Source organism: Pristis pectinata, chromosome 18 (genome assembly GCF_009764475.1).
Source record: "Pristis pectinata isolate sPriPec2 chromosome 18, sPriPec2.1.pri, whole genome shotgun sequence".
Lineage (NCBI taxonomy): Eukaryota > Metazoa > Chordata > Chondrichthyes > Rhinopristiformes > Pristidae > Pristis > Pristis pectinata.
The window spans coordinates 38,556,866-38,575,979 of NC_067422.1; the positions used below are offsets into that span (position 1 = coordinate 38,556,866).

Below are 19,114 nucleotides of genomic sequence, written 5' to 3' on the forward strand. Positions count from 1 at the left end.
ACGTTACAGGGAAGTTAGCACTCTGCAAGGATTCTACTTCAAAGATGCATGCACCACGTTTCTGCGGAGCAACCTCAGGGCAAAATGTGCAATGAAGGTCTGCATATTCAGCACACATTCTTAACAGTTGTTGACAGATGGCTGAAGTACAAACAAATAGACACCATGAAACCTCGCCACATCACCAGGAGTGTGCCCGGATATATAAGGAACCCTCTTTTTTAATGTCGCTTAATGTAAGACCACCTGAAAGAGAATCAAAGATGATAACTGGCTCCAGGAGGTGAGACTGGCCTCTGGTGGCAGGGTGTTGCTAGTTAACACAAATTGATTTAACCATTGAGCAGCGAGCCCTGGATTTCTGAAGCCAGTTCTGTTGCCAGAGTGAGTACAGTGAATAAAACAGGGCAGTGCAAGTCCACGGGAAAACCTGGCAGGGGAACATGGGCTACCTTCCTTTCTTTGCCAAATCTGCATTGTGTAGGCCTGAAGCAGAAGTTATTGTGTATCACTTCCACCAGACCACAGTATTTGTCCTCAAGTGGAAGGGAAAAATTGTACACCAGACTGGTTCTGCAGTGAAGAAAAAGCAAAAGAACTGGAGATGCTGGAAGTTTGAAACACTCAGCAGGTCAGGCAGTGTCTGTGGAGAGAGAAACGGTCAGTCTTTCAGCTCAGACGATGTGTCTGTGACCTAGAACGTTCACTCTGTTTCTCTTTCCACAGATGCTGTCTGATCTGCTGAGTGTTTCCAGCATTGGCTGGTTTTATTTCAGATTCCCAGCAACTGCCCTATTTTTCTTTGGTTTTCACTTGCGACCAAGCAGACCTTGACCACGTCTTGGCATGGGTCTGTGGCCGGTAACAGCAGTCTGGGTCACACTGCCCATTGCTGGAAGGGTGGGAAATGGCAGTGCGTAAAAGTAGGCAAGCCCGCAGAAGTGTACAGCTGCTATTGTTAAGGGGAAACACAAGTGTGAATATTTTGTATTATTATACACTTAGTAAGTCCCCTTTGAAGTTAATAGTTTGAATTAAATTGGTATTGGTTTATTATTGTCACTTGTACAGAGGTACAGCGAAAAACTTGTCTTGCATACCGACCGTACAGGTCAATTCATTACACAGTACATTGAGGTACTACAGGGTAAAAACAATAACAGAATACAAAGTGTCACAGCTACAGGGAAGTGCATTGCAGGTAGACAATAAGGTGCAAGGTCATAACAAGGTTAATTACAATCTTTTTTTCACAATCATTCCAGGCGAACTACATCCATAAACTGTGCGGGTGGTGCGACATAGAAGGGTCTGAATAGATGGAACATTGCAAGGGGTAATGCAAAGCTAGGTGCCAGTATGGGCTATGAGGACGATGCAGAGGCACTTCAGGGGATATAGTTAGGTTAAAAGAATGAACAATGAGATGACAGATGGAATATAAGGTGGAAGAAATGTGAGTTAATTTACTTTGCTCAAACAAAAATAGAAAGGTGGGATTTTTTTTAATGGTGTAGGACTGAAAGGTGAATGTTCAAAGGGACTTGGGTGTCCTTGTACAAAAATAACTGAAGTAAACAGGGACACAAGACATTCTGCAGACGCTGGATATATCTGGAGCAATACACAAAAAGTGCTGGAGGAACTCAGCGGGTCAGGCAGCATCCACGGAGAGAAATGAACAGTCGACGTTTTGGGTCAGGACTGGAAAGGAAGAGGGCAGAAGTTGGAATAAGAAAGTAGGAGGGGGAGGAACACACGCAGGCAGGGGAGAGGTGAGTCCAGGTGAGAGGGGGAAGGTAGGGGGTGGGGGAGGGGGAGAAGATGTAATAAGCTGAGAGGTGAGCGGTAGAAGAGGCCGAGGGCTGAAGGAGGAGGAATCCAGTAGGACAGGGCAGTGGACCGTGGAATAAAGGATGGGGAAGGGGAGGAGAGGAGATGGGCAGGTCATAAAGGCAGGGGAAGGGAACCACGGGAATAAGGAAGACAAAGGAGTGGTGGGGGGGGGGGAAGAAATGAAGGGGTGGGGTTACCGGACGTTAGAGAAATCGATGTTGAGGCCGTCAGGTTGAAGACTCCCAAGGCGGAATATGAGGTGTTGTTCCCCCAACCTACATCTGGCCTCAATGTGGCAGTACAGGAGGCTGTGGATCGACATGTCAGTGTGGGAGTGGGATGTGGAATTGAAATGCGTGGCCACCGGGAGGTCCTGGCTGTTGTGGCAGATGGAGCAAAGGTGCTCGACGAAGCGGTCACCCAGTCCGTGTCGGGTCTCACCGAGGTACATGAGGCTGCATTGGGAGTACCGGATGTAATAAATGACTCCCTCGGACTGCCCCACCTGGAAGGATTGTCTGGGACCCTGAATGGTGGTGAGGGAGGAGGTGTAGGGACAGGTGTAGCACTTGGTGCAGTTGCAGGGACAAATACCAGGAAGGTTATCAGTGGGGAGGGATGAGTGGACAAGGGAGTTGCAGAGAGAGCAGGCCCTTCAAAAAGTGGAAAGAGGAGGTTAGGGGAAGATATGTCTGGTGGTAGGATCCCTTTGGAGGTGGCGGAAGTTGCAGAGAATGATGTGTTGGATGCGAAGGCTCGTGGGGTAGTAAATGAGGACAAGGGGAACCCTGTCCCTGTTATGTCAGCAGGGTGAGGGCAGACGTGTGGAAAATGGAGCAGATACAGGTAAGGGCAACATTGATGGTGATGGAAGGGAAACCTTGGTTATTGAAAAAGGAGGAAGTCTTGGATGTCCTAGAACGGAAAGCCTCATCATGGGAACAGACATGGCGGAGGTGGAGGAACTGGGAGAAGGGATCAGCATCCTTACAAGTGACAGGGTGGGAAGAGGTGTAGTCAAGGTAACTGTGGGAGTCAGTGGGTTTGTAGAAGATGTCTGTGGTTAATCTGTCTCTGGAGATGGGGACAGAGAGATCCAGGAAGGGGAGAGAGGTGTCGGAGACTGACCGAGTGAATCTGAGGGCAGGGGGGACGTTGGAGCAAAGTTGATGAAAATGACACAAGATCAGTGGGGCAGGAGCATTCAGGTTCAGCAAGAAATCCGAAGGCAACTGTTACGTTGGCCTTTGTTGTAAAAGGGATTGGAGTGCAGAAGTTAAGATGCCTTTATCTACTTATGTTGGACCCTGGTGAGAAGGCATCTGGAGTATTGTCTGCAGGTCAGGTCTCCCCACATAAAGAAGGATACACTTATGACAGAGGCAAACATTCAGCACACTGATTTCCAGCACAGAGGGATTTTCTCCCGAGGAGGGATTAAAAGAATGAGAGGTGATCTCACTGAAATGTACAAAATTCTTACAGGGCTTGACAGGGTAGACTCAATGATTATGTTTCCCTAGGCTGGACCAGGCCCACAGTCTCAAAAGAAGGGGTCCTCCATTCAAGACAGATACATGAAGAAAGTTCTTCTTCCGGAGGTAATGATTCTTTGGAATTCACGACACAAGAGAGCTGTAGGTGGATGTCAGTCACTGAGTATATTCAAGATAGAGGGTGATAGATTTGTAGGAATCAAGAGATATGGGACCAGGAAGGGAAAGTGGTACTGAGGTAAAAGATCAGCCATGATCTTACTGAATGGCAGAGCAGGCACTAGGGGCTAAATGGGCTCCTCCCACTCCTATTTTGATGCGTGACCTTGGTTATTTATTCTGGGGACGTGTGTAAGACCAAACACATCATGGAGATGTCCATTTGGTCCATGTGTGCAAGTGCTGGAAGGAGCTTGACATCACCTTCAATGAGACAGGACTAGTGCAGAGAGTAAGTGAATGTTCTGACTGCTGTACATAGTAGGAAGGGGGACAGAGCTTTAATGTTCCAGGAAATCACATCACGCTGCTGTCTGACTCAACTGATTATGTCCCTTCTGTCTATTATTCTTTACAATCTCCCTCCATCTGGACTTGGGATCAAACCCAGTTCTCAATGATGAAAGCACACAAACTCCCATCCACGATTCTACACCACCCATTACCGTGTCCTAGCTGCCTTGCAGAAGTAGAAAAGCTGAGCAGTGGTCATTGGATGAAACATACACAATACAGTGACCAGGTTGTTTACTCTAGGACCGTAGTACCTGATCTTTCTGCACAGCTCGCTGGACCATCTCCACCGTATTGTTGTACACCATCTGTAACCACTTTGGTAACGAGTCACTGAACCACTTGTGGAAGTCACTCAGTGGAACAGAATCTTCACTGAAAAACACAGAATCAGGTGAGCTGAAATACAGAGGTGCCAAGAACATTTCTTTTGGCTACTAATCGGGAGTTTTGAGAGATACGATTGTTAAAGTGAATAGATCATTTTACGGCGGCAGCACAGGGATGATTGTCTGTGTTGCTCACACTGCCCCAGAGAACCTGGCTTTGTTGTAATCCTTTCTCAGGATGTGGCTGTTCGTGCCGAAGGCAGCAGGTTATTATCCATCCCTTGTTGCCTTGGATACAACTGATGTGTGTATTCTAAGGGTACACAGTATGAATTTATACAGGAGGTTGGTCAAGGACATGTGTCAGACACACAGTGTGAATACAGGCTCATTGTGACTGCAGACTGTGTGTGTACAGAGCGTGTAATGTGTGAGTGCACTGCATGAATACACACACCAAAAGGTACAGCAAATGATAAATAGACCTGAATTGCTGGCAAACCGCACAAGCCTTCATGTCGCTATATGCTGTGTGTGTTGTTCCGGGGACCCACTGCATGAGGATACATGTCTCGGACGTACTTACTTTGGTGATAAGTAAATCTGTTGATGCAGCAGCTGTCTGAGCTTCTGGTACAACTGGTAGAGACTCTCAATAACCGCCTTGGACCTGCCACCTCCAGTACTTATCACTTGTTCCTTCAGATCCTCAGCCACCTGACGAGAAACAAATGTTATTCGAAAATCCCTAAGATGAAACTTTGCTTCCTAAAAGCACCAATTCTCCTCCAATCTTCTGCTGAAGGACTGGTGACATATAGCCTCCAAAACCTCCTCCACAGAGCCAGTGATCACCAACCAGCTGAGACAAAATGTCAGCAAGTAATTCGACCTGCATCACAACACACAGACGCGTGCCGGTCTTCACTTCAGATCTAGACTTCCGCAGATAACCATCAGGAGACAGTGCTCCAGAGAATTCTGTTCCTCCTTCTTGGGCCAGCCTGCTGAGATCAAACGCCAGTTCACCAAAGGCCAGACAACTGAGCAGAGACCGGAACCAAACCCAGACACCTTTGGTCTGCATGGCTCCGTACAACAAGCAACTGGGGTGTCCGTCTAGGAACCAGGCTCATTCTGTCCTTCAAGCCTGCTTCAACATTGATTTCGATAATGACCGATTGACTTCATTTAACCTTTCATACTTTATTTAACAGAAGTACTGTCAGGGAGCCAAAAGACCACATACATTACAAAGCCTTTGAATATTTTCAAGGGTGAGATGTTTGAACAATAGGGGAGTTGAGGATTATGGGGATCAGGCAGGAAAGTGGAGCTGAGACTGAGGGATCAGCCATGATCCCATTGAGCAGGGTGAAGGGTCCCTGGGTGACGTACTTTGTGAGGAACTTTGCTCCAGGGCCCTGGCCTGGCCACTCCTGCACCAATGTCCTATATCCATGTTCGAAGGGCATAACTGTAAGTAAAGGAAATGATGTCTCTGGCTCTTCCCCTTCGTCAGGTTACAGAAGTTCCAGTCATGCAATTGTTCTAGCCAGAAACAGGTAGGTGTACTTAAATGATACTTGGCTGTACATTCCAGGCGCTGAGGGAAGTGAGATCTGAGCCAGAGCTCCCAGTATGGGAGGTGAACGTAGCAGAGACCAGAGGACGGAACAGTAACAGGCAGCACCTCCACACACAGGGGATTCTCACAATAACATCCCAGAAAGTCCCACACTCTCTTTGAGGAAGACATTGTAATCAACACAGCTTTCCCAGGATAAAATCGTAGCTACCTACTCAGACATAGACCTTAACCTATGCAGTAAAGACTATCAGTTTTAATTCAAATTGCCTCATAACTGAGGAGTCTAATCCTAAGCAACAAACAATCTGCTGGGGGAGCTCAGTGGGTTGAGCAGCATCTGTGGCAGGAAAGAAATTGTCAATGTTTCGGGTCAAAAGCCTGCATCAGGACCCTGCATCTGGTCTTCGACCAGAATCTAATCCTGAAACTAACCACCAATTCATTCCAATCTCAGGTAATGATCAACAAACTCATTAAAACTGATTAAAATGCTAACATAGCCATAATGCAACACCTGGTTGTTCTTCCATTATTTAACTTAATAGAACAATTTGCATAGTCGCTCTGTAATGTAAAACACTGCCTACGGTGATCAGCAATTGATACTACATTGACGAATTGAGAAGCAAAGGTTAACTCATTCAGTCAGTGGCTTATTTAAGTCATTATGAAGGGTTAGTGGTGTAACGTAAAAGTGAATCTGAACCAGTTAATTTAAGAATATTCGTCTAGTCAATTTTAGACATCACTCTTTCCCACACATGGATTGGATGGTAATCCCCAAGCTATTCCTCGATGGGAAGGTTATGTGAAGGATCAAAGGTTCATTTGGTGCCATTGATAAATATTCTGATCGCATGTTCCTTGTTTTCTCTTTGTGGTTGAAAAAGGGCCACTATCAGGAATGCATACAGCCTTATTTAGCAGCTGGCACGAGTGGAAAGTGTTGACATCGTTAAATTCATTCTTACCAGTTTCTGGATCTGCATATAGGTGACATTGAATAGGTTGACTTTGACAGTGCTGTGAAAAAATAACACCACAAGTCAGTCGCTCTGATGCACCGTCACACGATATAAAGCTGCTTAACTAATGGCCACAATTCCAACTTAGTTTTCATCAGACAGCACCAACAAGCTGATGACACAAGATGGGACCGAGAGCAAGAGACAATAGATCAATAAAACCGTGGCCCTAATTGTGCAACAAGCCACTAACAAAGGCTCACTCACACCAACAGCAGGCTCTAGAATGTGCTCCCTTCGGAAAGTTGGAGTTAGACAGCTAGGTGCTCTATGATTCACGTGTGATTGAGCACGCTCAGGACCTACCCTGTGAAAATCTTCAATCGTTTTTTCCGGTCATTTGTAAGGTCACTATTCAGCTGGTCTATGAATAACACCAGGGACTTCATATTTTCTTCCTCAGTCTGAAAAGGGATAAAACGTTCAAATTTTGAATGAAATTTTCATAAATTAATCATTGATGAGCTATCTAAGTAGAACCACATTTAAATCAAAATGGATATCAGGTATAGTTTAGCACTGTATATAGCAAAAGGTAGGATGTGACTGAGCCAGAAACCAGAGTTCCAAGGTATTTTGGGGACGAGCGCAACACATCAGGAGTCCTGAATTATCAGAATGAAAAGTTAGTCAAGGGAGCCACTCCCAACCCAATGGTCACTCCGCGTGTGTGCGTGTGCGTGCGTGCATGTGTGTGTGTGTGTAAGTAAACTGTCCACACCACTGAGTGTCCTGCTTACCCTCACTGTCCAGCCTGATACGTGATGAATGGGTGGGAGTCCAAAGAGAAACCAACAACTAAAACTCTAATCCAAACTTCACCTCAATCAGAATAATGGTGTCTGTCATCAGTGCCTCTGTGCAGCTGTGATCTGGAAAACAGGCTTACTGAAAAACAGCCAATTTTCAGTCAGTCTGGCTGTGGAATAGTCAGTGACCCTTGGAGGAAATCTATATCCTCTGGGGTTCTGGTGGCTATGAGTGCACACAGCATCAAGAAGGGAGATGGATAATCTTGTTATATCTGTACACACACACACCAATGACAGTGAGAGGATGTGTAACAAAGACAGGAGTTGGGATTGTACTGCAGAGAGAGCTTCGCCCTGTGCTGCCCCTGTCTTGGGAAAGTGCGATAAGGCAATGTAGATGAAGCTTTACTCTGTATCTAATCACACTGTGTTTGCACTGACAGTGATTAATGGGATGGTGTAGAGGGAGCTTTTCTCTACATTTTGAACCTGAAACGTTGATTGCTTTTGCTTTCCACAGACGCTGTTTGACTGGCTGAATTCTTCCAGCGTTTCTATTTTTTATTTCTGTGCATTTGACCCTGCCTTGGAGTGTGTGATGGGGCAAGGTTAAATGAGCCTTATTGTCCATCACTGACATCAGGACTGTTGCTGGTGTGTAAAGTACAAAGAATTCCAGTGCTGACATCTTCCACCCAGTGCAGAAAGTGCTGTAAACGTACTGTACCTTTATCATGGGCTCCAGCAGCTGCTTCTGGGCGTGATACCACTCAGTGGTGCCAGACTGTAACAGAGAAGGAAGAATGCTCACAGCCTAGTCTCCAGTCCCAAGACCCCATTCCCCTGTTGTGTAGGGAATGACACAACCTTCAGAGCCACTCCCTACGCAACAGAAATCTCACTCCACTCGCTGCTTAATCCAGTTGTTACAAGGTGCATTTTAAGACATGGCTTTTAACATTAGGCTAAACTGTACATTATCACCAGTTATAAGAATCACAGAGCTGTACAGCGTAGAGGCAGGCCCTTTGGCCCACCACATCCATGCTGACCTTTTTGCCCAGCTTCACTAATCCCATTCATCCACATTAGGTCTGTATCCTCCTATGCCTTGCCTATTTAGGTGTCTGTTTAAATATCTCTTAAACATAGTGAGTGTATCTGATTCTACCTTTGTAGTGTGGTGGCCAGAACTACACACAGTACTCCAAGTGTGGCCTAAACGGTGTTTTGTAAAGTTGCAACATAACATCCCAGGTTTATGTTCTGTGCCCCGACCTATGAAGGCAAGCATGCCATATGCCTTCTTCACCACCCTATTGACCTGTGTCGTCATTTTCAGGGAACCCCCAGGTCTCTCTGTTCATCAACATTCCTTGCTAGTCGCGATAGTTATTATTTTGTGAACTATACCTTAATGGCATCAATGATTCTGTCATGGAGATCGGGAACTGAAGAACAAAGTTTTTGGAAAGCCTTCATCTTACAGATTTGCACCAGGACCCTGTGAGGGAAGGACAAAACCAGTGGAGTGAGATCCAGAGGGACATAACACAGAAACAGGAGTACCAGGGAACAAAGATGTTCACGATCGGTCACCCCCCCCAACCACAGGACCATTCACAGGAAAACTCTCCCACAATCCATGCACACTTTCTCATGGAAACCACCAACCGGAAACACCGACCACTTTTTCTCTCCAAAGGTGCTGCCTAACGGACCGAGTATTTCCCACATTTATTCCATTCACACAACCTTATCGTGCACACAGCCACACTCATTTACACTGCTTCCATGGCCCACACACACTCTGATACTCCATGAACACTATCTGAAAGAACATTCAAAAGAATATTCCAAGAAAGGCAGATCTCATTAAACATCATGTCTTCATTTAAGATTTAGCAGATGATCAAAAGCTGCTTCTGATGTGGAGACTTGAGATTTAAGCAAGAGACAGTTCCCTGTTTCATGGTGACGGACAGAGAAATGGGGGAGAGCAGTGACCTTGGTGGACAAGCCGTTAGATCTGGAGCCAGTTGCTTCCATGGCATTACACAGACAAGTTATGGTGCACAATGCTTTAACTATAGGCCCCACTGGAATTCACATTCAGCAGCTTCTGCTATCCAGGTATGGACGGTGTTAATACATGGAATTTTGGGCACTGGAGTGATGGGGATTAGTCACTGGGACAGTGTTCCACAGGGGATGAGTCACTGGAACAGTGTTCCACAGGGCTTGATGCGCAGCTGTACATAGAGAGTCAGAGTGGAGAGCTGTAAGTCTGTGTGCGTCTGTATTATGAGTTTCGGGGTGGCAGCACTGTTACAGTGTCTTATGGTATGTCCGGGAAGGTTGGCTGTCGCAAAGGACACAAGTACAGGTAGAGAACTAATTACAGATAACGACAAACCTGAGCAGGGACTGCTGGTGTTCAATTGATTTGGGATCAGAGATTGGAAAAACTTCCCTGTACTTCTGGGTGAGAGAAATTCCATAATCCAGGAACGATGTGAAAGACTCCGCCAATTCTTCTTGCTGTGAGAAAAGTATAATCCATGAGATTAACCTGAAGGTAATGGCAACATTCAGAACCATGACGTTGGAGTACCCGATCTGAGTCAATGAGATGTTGTACTGACAGAAATCTGCCCGATATCCTGCAGAAAGTGGAGCCTCAGTAGAAGAGGAACTTGCATTTAAAGTCCCCATGTTCATTGCAGTCCACAGTGTTAGCCCTTGGTAATGAAATCTAGACTGTATCTAGCATCAAGGCAAGTCCAACAACTGGCCAGATGCAGAGTAAAGCTCCCAACAACACCCCCAATCAAGTGTAATACTTCCCACTGCCCCCAAGTCCAAGGCTCAAATGTCTGGATGAGTTTACCATCCCAGCAGGTTAGTGAGGATCCTCTCCTGGGTCACCACCCCTGTGCCCACATCATGACCACCTCTGCCTTGTCCCTTCATCCCTACTGTGTGTGCCCCAAGCTCTCCACTGGTTTACAATCTGTGTGTGTACACCAAACCATCCTTCAGTGTACAATGTGTGTGTACACCAGTGTAATGCTATTACAGCGCCAGCGACCCGGGTTCAATTCCGGCCAGTGTGGAGTTTGTATGTTCTCCCTGTGTCTGCGTGGGTTTCCTCTGGGTGCTCCGGTTTCCTCCCACATTCCAAAGACGTACGGGTTAGGAAATTGTGGACATGCTATGTTGGCGCCGGAAGCATGGCGACATTTGCGGGCTGTCCCCAGAACGCTCTACGCAAAGGATGCATTTCACTGTGTGTTTCGATGTACATGTGACTAATAAAGAAATCTCATCTAATCTTACACCATTTCCCTCCTTCAGTGTACAACGTGTGTGTACGCCAGTTCCCAGTGTGTACCTACACCCTCACCTGTGTACACTCTCAGTGTGTATCTACATCCTTCCCATGTGAAAAATTCGGTGTGTTGGCCGCCGAGACTGTCAGTTGTCACCTACCGCCTGTAGTTGCAGGGTGACCTGTGCCAGTCCCCACTGGTACTCGATGCTGGTCAGGTGCTGCAGCAGGAAGGTGTAGCTAACTTCCACAAATTGGTACAGCTTGCTGTAGGCCAGCCACTTCCTGCAGTCGACGACACAGAGCACCAGGGTCAGAGGGTGACCACCAAAGGACACAGCAATAAATGACAACCTCTGCGAGCGTCCCCCCCAACTCCCTGCCCGGGAACCCCCCACCCCCCATCCCTCACTCTCTGCCAGGAACCCCCATTCCCCTCGCTCTCTGCCCGGGACCCCCATCCCCCACTCTCTGCCTGGGACCCCCTCCCATCCCCCGCTCTCTGCCCGGGGGCACCCCATTCCCCCCACTCTCTGCCCGGGACCCCCTCCCATCCTCCCACCCTCTGCCCGGGACCCCCTCCCATCCCCCTGCTCTCTACCTGGCAACCCCCATTCCCCCCGCTCTCTGCCCAGGACCCCCATTCCCCCGCTCTCTGCCCGGGACCCCCATCCCCTGCTCTCTGCCTGGGACCCCCCCACTCTGCATGCACGGCATGCCCCATGCACTGTGTGCACGGTCCCCACCCACAATAATAAACCTGGCAGGGTCATGTGCTCACTATTTGTTGCGGGGGAATTAAGAATACCGAATTGGCGTGGCACCCTTCTCAAACCAACAGGATGGATTGAAGCATTTTACACCCAAGTTACAGAGTCACCACAGCACCGAAGCAGGGCCCTTCAGCCCACCATGTCCGATGCTGCCCATCGTGTACCCATCTATACCAGTCCCATTTCTCAGCACTTGATCCGTCGCCGCCTTCTGCAGTGGGAAACCGAGCTCCAAAATAAGATTAGTGTAGGATCAGCGCCAATGGGTGGTTGATGGTTGGTGTGGACAGAATTCCCCTGCTCTATGCCTCTACGACATCTTAGGTGATAATGGCAAAAGCATTCAATGTAGAATCTGTGTCGAGCTCAATAATAAGTCTCTAGTTTGGTGTTAAGGCTGGGCATCAATACCTTATCTCAGCCCAGATCCCTGTTTCCAACCACTGCCCAAACAATGGAAACATCGCCTTCTCTGCTTCCCCAACCGAGGAATAGTCAGCTGTATAAGGTACTCAGGGCCAATCAGGACCAAGCATCTGCACCTCAGCAAGGGAGAGAAGGGAAACTAGATGACAAGTAGAGAAACAAAGGACTGCAGATGCTGGAATCTAGGTGAAAAACACGATGATGCTGGAGGAACTCAGCAGGCCAGGCAGCATCCATGGAGAAAAGCAGGCGGTCAACGTTTCGGGTCAGGACCCTACTTCAGGACTGAAGATAGGAAAAGGGGAAGCCCGATATATAGCAGGGAAAAGGCAGAGCAGTGATAGGTGGACAAAAGAGGGGAGGCGGGGTGGGCACAGGGTGGTGACAGGTAGGTGCAGGTAAGAGACAGTGATGGGCAGGTGCAGGGGAGGAGGGAGAGCAGATCCACCGGGGGGATGGGTCAAAGGGAAGGAGAGAGAGGGAAAAATGGTAGAAAAATGGTAGAGATAGCCTAGGAAAGGGAAGAAGGGAAGAAGCATGGTGGTGGTGGTGCTGGTGGGGAGGGGGGAGGTTGTGCCGAAGAGGGGGTTGGGGGTTCCTTAAAGTGGGAGAATTCAATGTTCATGCCGTTAGGCTGCAAGGTTCCAAGATGGAAAATGAGGTGCTGTTCCTCCAGTTTGCGCTTGGAATTCTCCTGGCAGTGGAGGAGGCCGAGGGCTAGCACTCGTAGATTGCCCTCCAGCCACGGTATGTTTCCCACTTTGTTATCTTCCGTTTTCCGGGAACTATCACCAGGTACTCACGCCAGATCCTGAAGGAAGGGCGAGAGGTCATTCTGTGTGGCATGGAGAGACAGTATGGTGGAGGCCGGTGCACTCAGCTCTACTTCCCCCTGGACATCCCCTGCCTGCAGGTTAACCAGAGAACAGGAATACAATTGTTGATGACTTTGTTCTGCCTGTACAATGTCCATTCCCTCTATACATGCGCCTACCCTCAGAGCATCATCCCTGGGGTTAAACTGGAAAAGGTGCCCAGGTACACCCAGGGATGATGCCAGCTCAACCTCAGAACCCCAGGTTAGAGGAGAGTGGCATCTGGAGTCTTGCTACTGCAACACCAGGCTGCATCGCTTCAGTGGGGAATCCCGTTCTCCCACCCTCTCTGGGGCAGGCACCACGTACTGTACTTCCCACAGCATCCCTGTCTTGATGGAGCTGGGCATCACTGGCAAGGCCAGCATTTATTGGCCATCCCTATTTGTCCTTGGAGGCACAAGAGACCCCAGACACTGTCTCTCAAATTCTCTACCCTGGACAGACTTTGGAGGCTCAAGTCATTCAAAACAAAGATCAACAGGTTTCTGAGTATTCAGGGCATTGAGGGATGTGGGGACAGTGACCTCCCTCTGTGTGTGAGTGTGTGTGTGTGTGGAGTGTGTGTGTCAGTGTGTGTGTGTCAGTGTGTGTGTGTCAGTGGGTGTGTGTCAGTGGGTGTGTGTCAGTGGGTGTGTGTGTGTGTCAGTGTGTGCGTGTGATCTGTACAGAGCAGGGGGATGATTTACAGAAGTGAGCCTTGCCCATACACATCCAATCATGTTTAACAATCATGGCTAAGGTAAAATTCAGAAACATTTCTGACAAAATATCATTGCCGTAAAACATTCGCCCTGTGTCTCTCCCCAACACTGCCGACCTGCCGAGTGTGTCCAGTAGGTTTGGTTTTAATTTCAGATTCCAGCACCTGAAAATTTTTTGATTTTTAATCGAGTAGAATTCTATATTTTGCCATTGCACCATATACAGAGGCTCCAACAAACACAATGTAAAACCTGCCAACTGTATATCACACCCCCACCCTCCGAATTACCCCACACTCCCTCAGCACACCTCTCATTCAAAACTCTCCACCATGATTCATCTCCCCACCTACTCTCCCTTCGATCCACACTCCCCTCATCCCCAAACCCCTCTCTGACTCACCCGCCCGACCCACCCTCCCCTCTGACCCACATCCCCTGACCCACACTGCCCCCCTTACCCACACACCTCCCTGACACACCCTCCACCCTCCCCCCCAACCCGACCCACGTCCCGGGGGTCTGTACCTGCTTCTTCAGCCGATCAAACTGCACAAACTGCTGCAAGAGGCGGCGATGGATCCGAAACACGGGGCTCCTGTTTTGCTCATTGTGGTGTCCCTCTGCGAAAACAAACATCGCATAAATCTTGCTGCAGTCCCCGGTGTGGAGGACACTTCGACTCCGAGATTCCCCTCCCCTTGGAGGGCACAGAAGACCCCCTGGGGGGGGGCAGGTGTAGGGGGCGGCAGGGGGGCTCCCATGCCGTATGAGAGCCATGACCTCCCAATCATTGGCCCCCCAGCATCTGCGCACAATCTGGCTCGTACCTGCCCTGTGGATGAGCTTCCAGGTGTAGGTGGACACTTTCCCGATCGGGTAGGTCTCAGTGCAAGGCTCCAGAGTAGTACCATTTGTCTTCAGGCGTGTAGGGCAAGTCCTGCAAAACACAGAGGTAAATGTAAGAGAGCACGGGGAAACCAGTCCCCACTCCAAGCATCAAATCCACGGCGTTCTCAGCACGTTCCGAACCATCACCCTGCTGTGAGCTCGGCCCCTGCTTCCACACTCCCACTACCCCAGCCCCCACAGACCCGATCCCCTAGCCCAGCACAGGACCACAGAATGTCCCTCCAGTTCCAGATGAGATAGAACCATAGAACCATATGGCACAATACAGGCCTTCGGCCCACCATGTTGTGCTGCCCTTCAAACCAACACCTCAGACTATCTAACCCCCTCCTCCCACATATCCCTCTAACTTAAATTCCTCCATATGCTTATCTAACAACTCTTGAACTTGTCCAATGGCATCAGCCTCCACCACCACCCCAGGCAGCGCATTCCATGCATCAACCACTCTCTGGGTGAAAAACCTCTCTCTGACATCACCCTTGAACTTCCCACCCATTACCTTAAAGCCATGTCCTCTTGTTTTGGAGCACTGGTGCCTGGGAAAGAGGCCGGCTGGCTGTCCACTCTATCTATTCCTCTTAATATCTTGTATACCTCTATCATGTCTCCCCTCATCCTCCTTCTCTCCAATGAGTAAAGTCCTAGCCCCTTTAATCTCTCCCCATAATCCATACTCTCTAATCCAGGCAGCATCCTGGTAAATCTCCTCTGCACCCTTTCCAACGCCTCCACATCCTTCATATACTGAGGCGACCAGAACTGGACACAGTACTCCAAGTGTGGCCTAACCAGAGTTTTTGTAAGCTGCATCATCACTTCACGGCTCTTAAAACTTGATCCCCCGACTTATGAAAGCTAACATCCCATAAGCTTTCTTAACTACCCTATCCACTGCCGAGGAAACTTTCAGTGATCTGTGGATATGAACCCCCAGATCCCTCTGCTCCTCTACACTGTCCAGATCCTGCCATTTACCTGTACTTCCGCCTGGAGTTTGTCCTTCCAAAGTGTACCACCTCACACATTCTCTGGATTGAACTCCATCTGCCAATTGTCAGCCCAGCTCTGCATCCTATCAATATCCCTCTGTAAGCTTTGACAGCCCTCCACACTATCCACAACACCCCTGATCTTTGTGTCATCTGGCAAACTTGCTAACCCACCCTTCTAACCCCCTCATCTAAGTCATTAATAATATCACAAAAAAGTAGAGGTCCAGAACCAATCCCTGCAGGACACAACTAGTCACAGCCCTCCAATCTGAATGCAACTCTCTCCACCACAACCCTCTGCTTTCTACGGGCTAGCCAATTATTGAATCACACGGCCAAGCTTCCCTGGATCCCCTTGGCCTCTGACCTTCTGAAGCCTACCATGTGGAACCTTGGCAAATGCCTTACTTAAAATCCATGTAGACCACATCTACTGCTACTACTCTCATCAATCTGCCTGGTACACCTCCTCAAAGAACCCTATCAGGCTTGTGAGGCAAGATATTCCCTTCACAAAACCATGCTGGCTGTCCCTAATCAGTCCATGTTTCTCCAAAGTGCTTATAGATCCTATCTCCTAGAATTCTTTCCAACAGCTTACCCACCACAGATGTAAGGCTCATGGTCTGTAATTCCCTGGACTGTCGCTACAACCTTTTTTTGAATAAGGGGACAACATTCGCCACCCTCCAACCCTCCGGTACATCCCCCAGGACAACGAGGACTCAAAGATCCTAGCCAACGGTTCGGCAATCTCCTCCCTCGCCTCACAAACAGCCTGGGGAATATTCCGTCAGGCCCCGGGGACTTATCTTCCTAATATTTTCTACCAACTCCAACACATCCTCTCTCTTGATATCTACATACTCTAGAACATTACCCTCACCTACATGTTCTCAGTATCATCAAGACCCCCCTCCTCGGTGAATACTGAAGAGAAGTATTCATTGAGAACCTCACCCACTTCCACAGCTTCCAGGCCACATCCTCCCACCTTTGTTCTTTAATCGGACCTACCCTCACTCTAGCCATCCTTCTGCTCTTTACCGTACGAGAAAAAAGCCTTGGGGTTCTCCTTAACCCTGCTTGCCAAAGGCCTTTTCATGTCCCCTTCTGCTCTCCTCAGCCTTTCTCAAGCTCCTTCCTTGCTACTCTATATTCCTCATGAGCCCTGTCTGATCCTTGCTGCTTACACCTTATGTATGCTGCCTTCTTCTTCCTAACTAGTTGTTCCACCTCTCTCGTCACCCACTGTTCCTTCACCCTGCCAATCCTTCTCTGCCTCACCGGGACAAAATTTTATCCCTAACATCCTGCAAAAGATCCCTGAACATCGACCACATCTCCATAGTACATTTCCCTTCAAAAATGTCATCCCAATTTACACTCTCAAGTTCCTCGCCTTATAGCCTCATAATTTGCCTTTCCCCAGTTAAATATCTTCCCGTCCTCTTTGCTCCTATCCCTGTCCATGACAATTCTAAAGGTTCTGGAGCAAATGTCACTGTCCCCCAAATGCTCACCCTCCGATAGATCTGTCACCTGACCCGGTTCATTACCTAAAACTAGATCTAATACGGCATTCCCTCTAGTCGGCCTGTCAACATACTGCGTCAGGAATCCATCCTGGACACACTTAACAAACTACGCCCCGTCTAAACCTTTGGCACTAAGTAGGTGCCAATCAATATTTGGATAGTTGAAGTCTCCCACTATAATAACCCTGTTATTTTCGCATCTCTCCAAAAACTGCCTCCCAACCTGCTCCTCAGTATCCCTACTGCTACCGGGGGGCCTATAGAATACTCCCAGAAGAGTAACTGCCCCTTTCTTATTCCTAACTTCCACCCATATTGACTCTGGAGAGGATCCTTCTACATTATCTACCCTTTCTGCAGCTGTAACTGTGTCCCGGACCAGTATCGCCACCCCTCCTCCTCTTCTCCCCCCTCCCTATCCCTTTTAAAACACTGATATTCAATATCCATTCCTGCCCTGATGTCAGCCATGTCTCTATGATAGCCACAATATCATAGTCCCATGTACTTATCCAAGCTCTCAGTTCATCTCCCTTATTCCTGATGCTTCTCGCATTCAAGTACATGCACTTCAGCCCATCCACCTTACTACTTTTATACCCTGTACTCTGCTTCTCCTTCCTCAAAGCCTCTCTACCTGTCAGATCTGACGTTTCCCCATCCCCTTCTTCCTCTGACCTACTCCTCCGGTTCCCTTCCCCCTCACAATCTAGTTTAACATTGTTAAATGTTAACATTGAGGCCCAGCTGCTGGATCAGGAGGACACCAAGTTTCCGCAGCACCACTGGAAGATCATAGGACCGATCAACATTTGGCCAGCAGAATAAAAAGCTCTGTCACTGCAGGCATGGGTGTGAAAGAAGGGACACTTCAAGGAGCAACTAGAGAGGCTTTAAATAGCATCTAGGACCCAGGATTCGTCATTATGTGGAGAAAGAGCTGGCAGTTTGTTTGAAACTGTTACAATCAAAGTCTTTTTCTACTGCAAGTCATTTCTAAGTATAAAAGCTTGTCTCCTGTGCACCCGTCCCCTCCCCCAGGCACTGACCGTCCCCTGCAGGAGGTGCCTGACCAGTTGGGAAGGTGTGTAGTTCGGGAGGTGGTGCACTCGTTCCACCGTTTACACTCTGTACCTGCTGAATGGACTCAGGATTCCCAATTTTATCCTGACTTCTTCTCCACTTTGAACAATCAGGAGATTCCCAGGAATCAGTGGGAATGTTACGCCATTTTTCAAGGGGCTTTTGACCACAATCTTGAATCTCTTAGTGAATGTTTGAGAGTCTGGGTGTCAGGCGTGTGAATGAAGTGGCCTTTCCAACAAAGTGAACTGTGTGTAACGAGGGCCTCAGTGCTGGGGATGTTGGCCTGGGAGAGGACACTGGCAGTTCATTCACTCATTCTGCCAGTGGATTTGGAGGATTTTGTCGAGGCAGCATTGTTGGTATGTCTGCTGATCATTGAGAGTAGACTGATAGGGTGGTGGTTAGCTGGATTGGATTTGTCCTGCTTTTTGTCAACATGACATGCCTGGACAATTTATCACAACATCAGGTAGATGCCTGTGTTGTAACAGTTGGGTTGGAGACACAGCTAGTTCTGGGCGGAGGTCTTCCCTACCACAGCTGGGGTGTTGTCTGGTTCCGGAGCCTTTGCTGTATCCAATGCTCTCAGCCATTTCTTCCTATCTCTTGGAGTGAATCAAATTGGCTGAAAACCGGCTTCTGTGATGGTGGGGATCTCGGGGGAAGCCGAGGTGAATCATCCACTCAGCATCCCTGGCTGAACCCGATTGCCCTGTCTCTGGCTGAATATGGTCAGCCCTGTTTTCAGCACTCAATGGGCCTCATTATCGTTGAAGAGAGGGACGTTCTTGGAGCCTCCTCCTCCCGTTAACTGTTCAGCACCATTCGTCCAATATGCCTGGTGCTGCTCCCAGCATCCTCCCTGCACTCCTCGTTGAACCAGGGTTGATCCCCTGGCCTGACAGTTAACAGGAGAGTGAGGGATGGGGCGG

General features: G+C 48.5%; 1 protein-coding gene across 1 annotated transcript in view; it reads right to left on the bottom strand.

The window, feature by feature from the left end:
* unc13d (unc-13 homolog D (C. elegans)) overlaps nt 1-19,114 on the bottom strand; it is a 102,206-nt gene that overhangs the window by 36,961 nt on the left and 46,131 nt on the right. Inside the window, 12 exon segments of the mRNA XM_052033355.1 lie at nt 4,100-4,220; nt 4,761-4,891; nt 6,737-6,788; nt 7,097-7,194; nt 8,270-8,326; nt 8,956-9,046; nt 9,959-10,083; nt 11,035-11,158; nt 12,876-12,979; nt 14,180-14,373; nt 14,482-14,557; nt 14,559-14,591. Coding sequence (XP_051889315.1) covers nt 4,100-4,220; nt 4,761-4,891; nt 6,737-6,788; nt 7,097-7,194; nt 8,270-8,326; nt 8,956-9,046; nt 9,959-10,083; nt 11,035-11,158; nt 12,876-12,979; nt 14,180-14,373; nt 14,482-14,557; nt 14,559-14,591 — 1,206 coding nt within the window.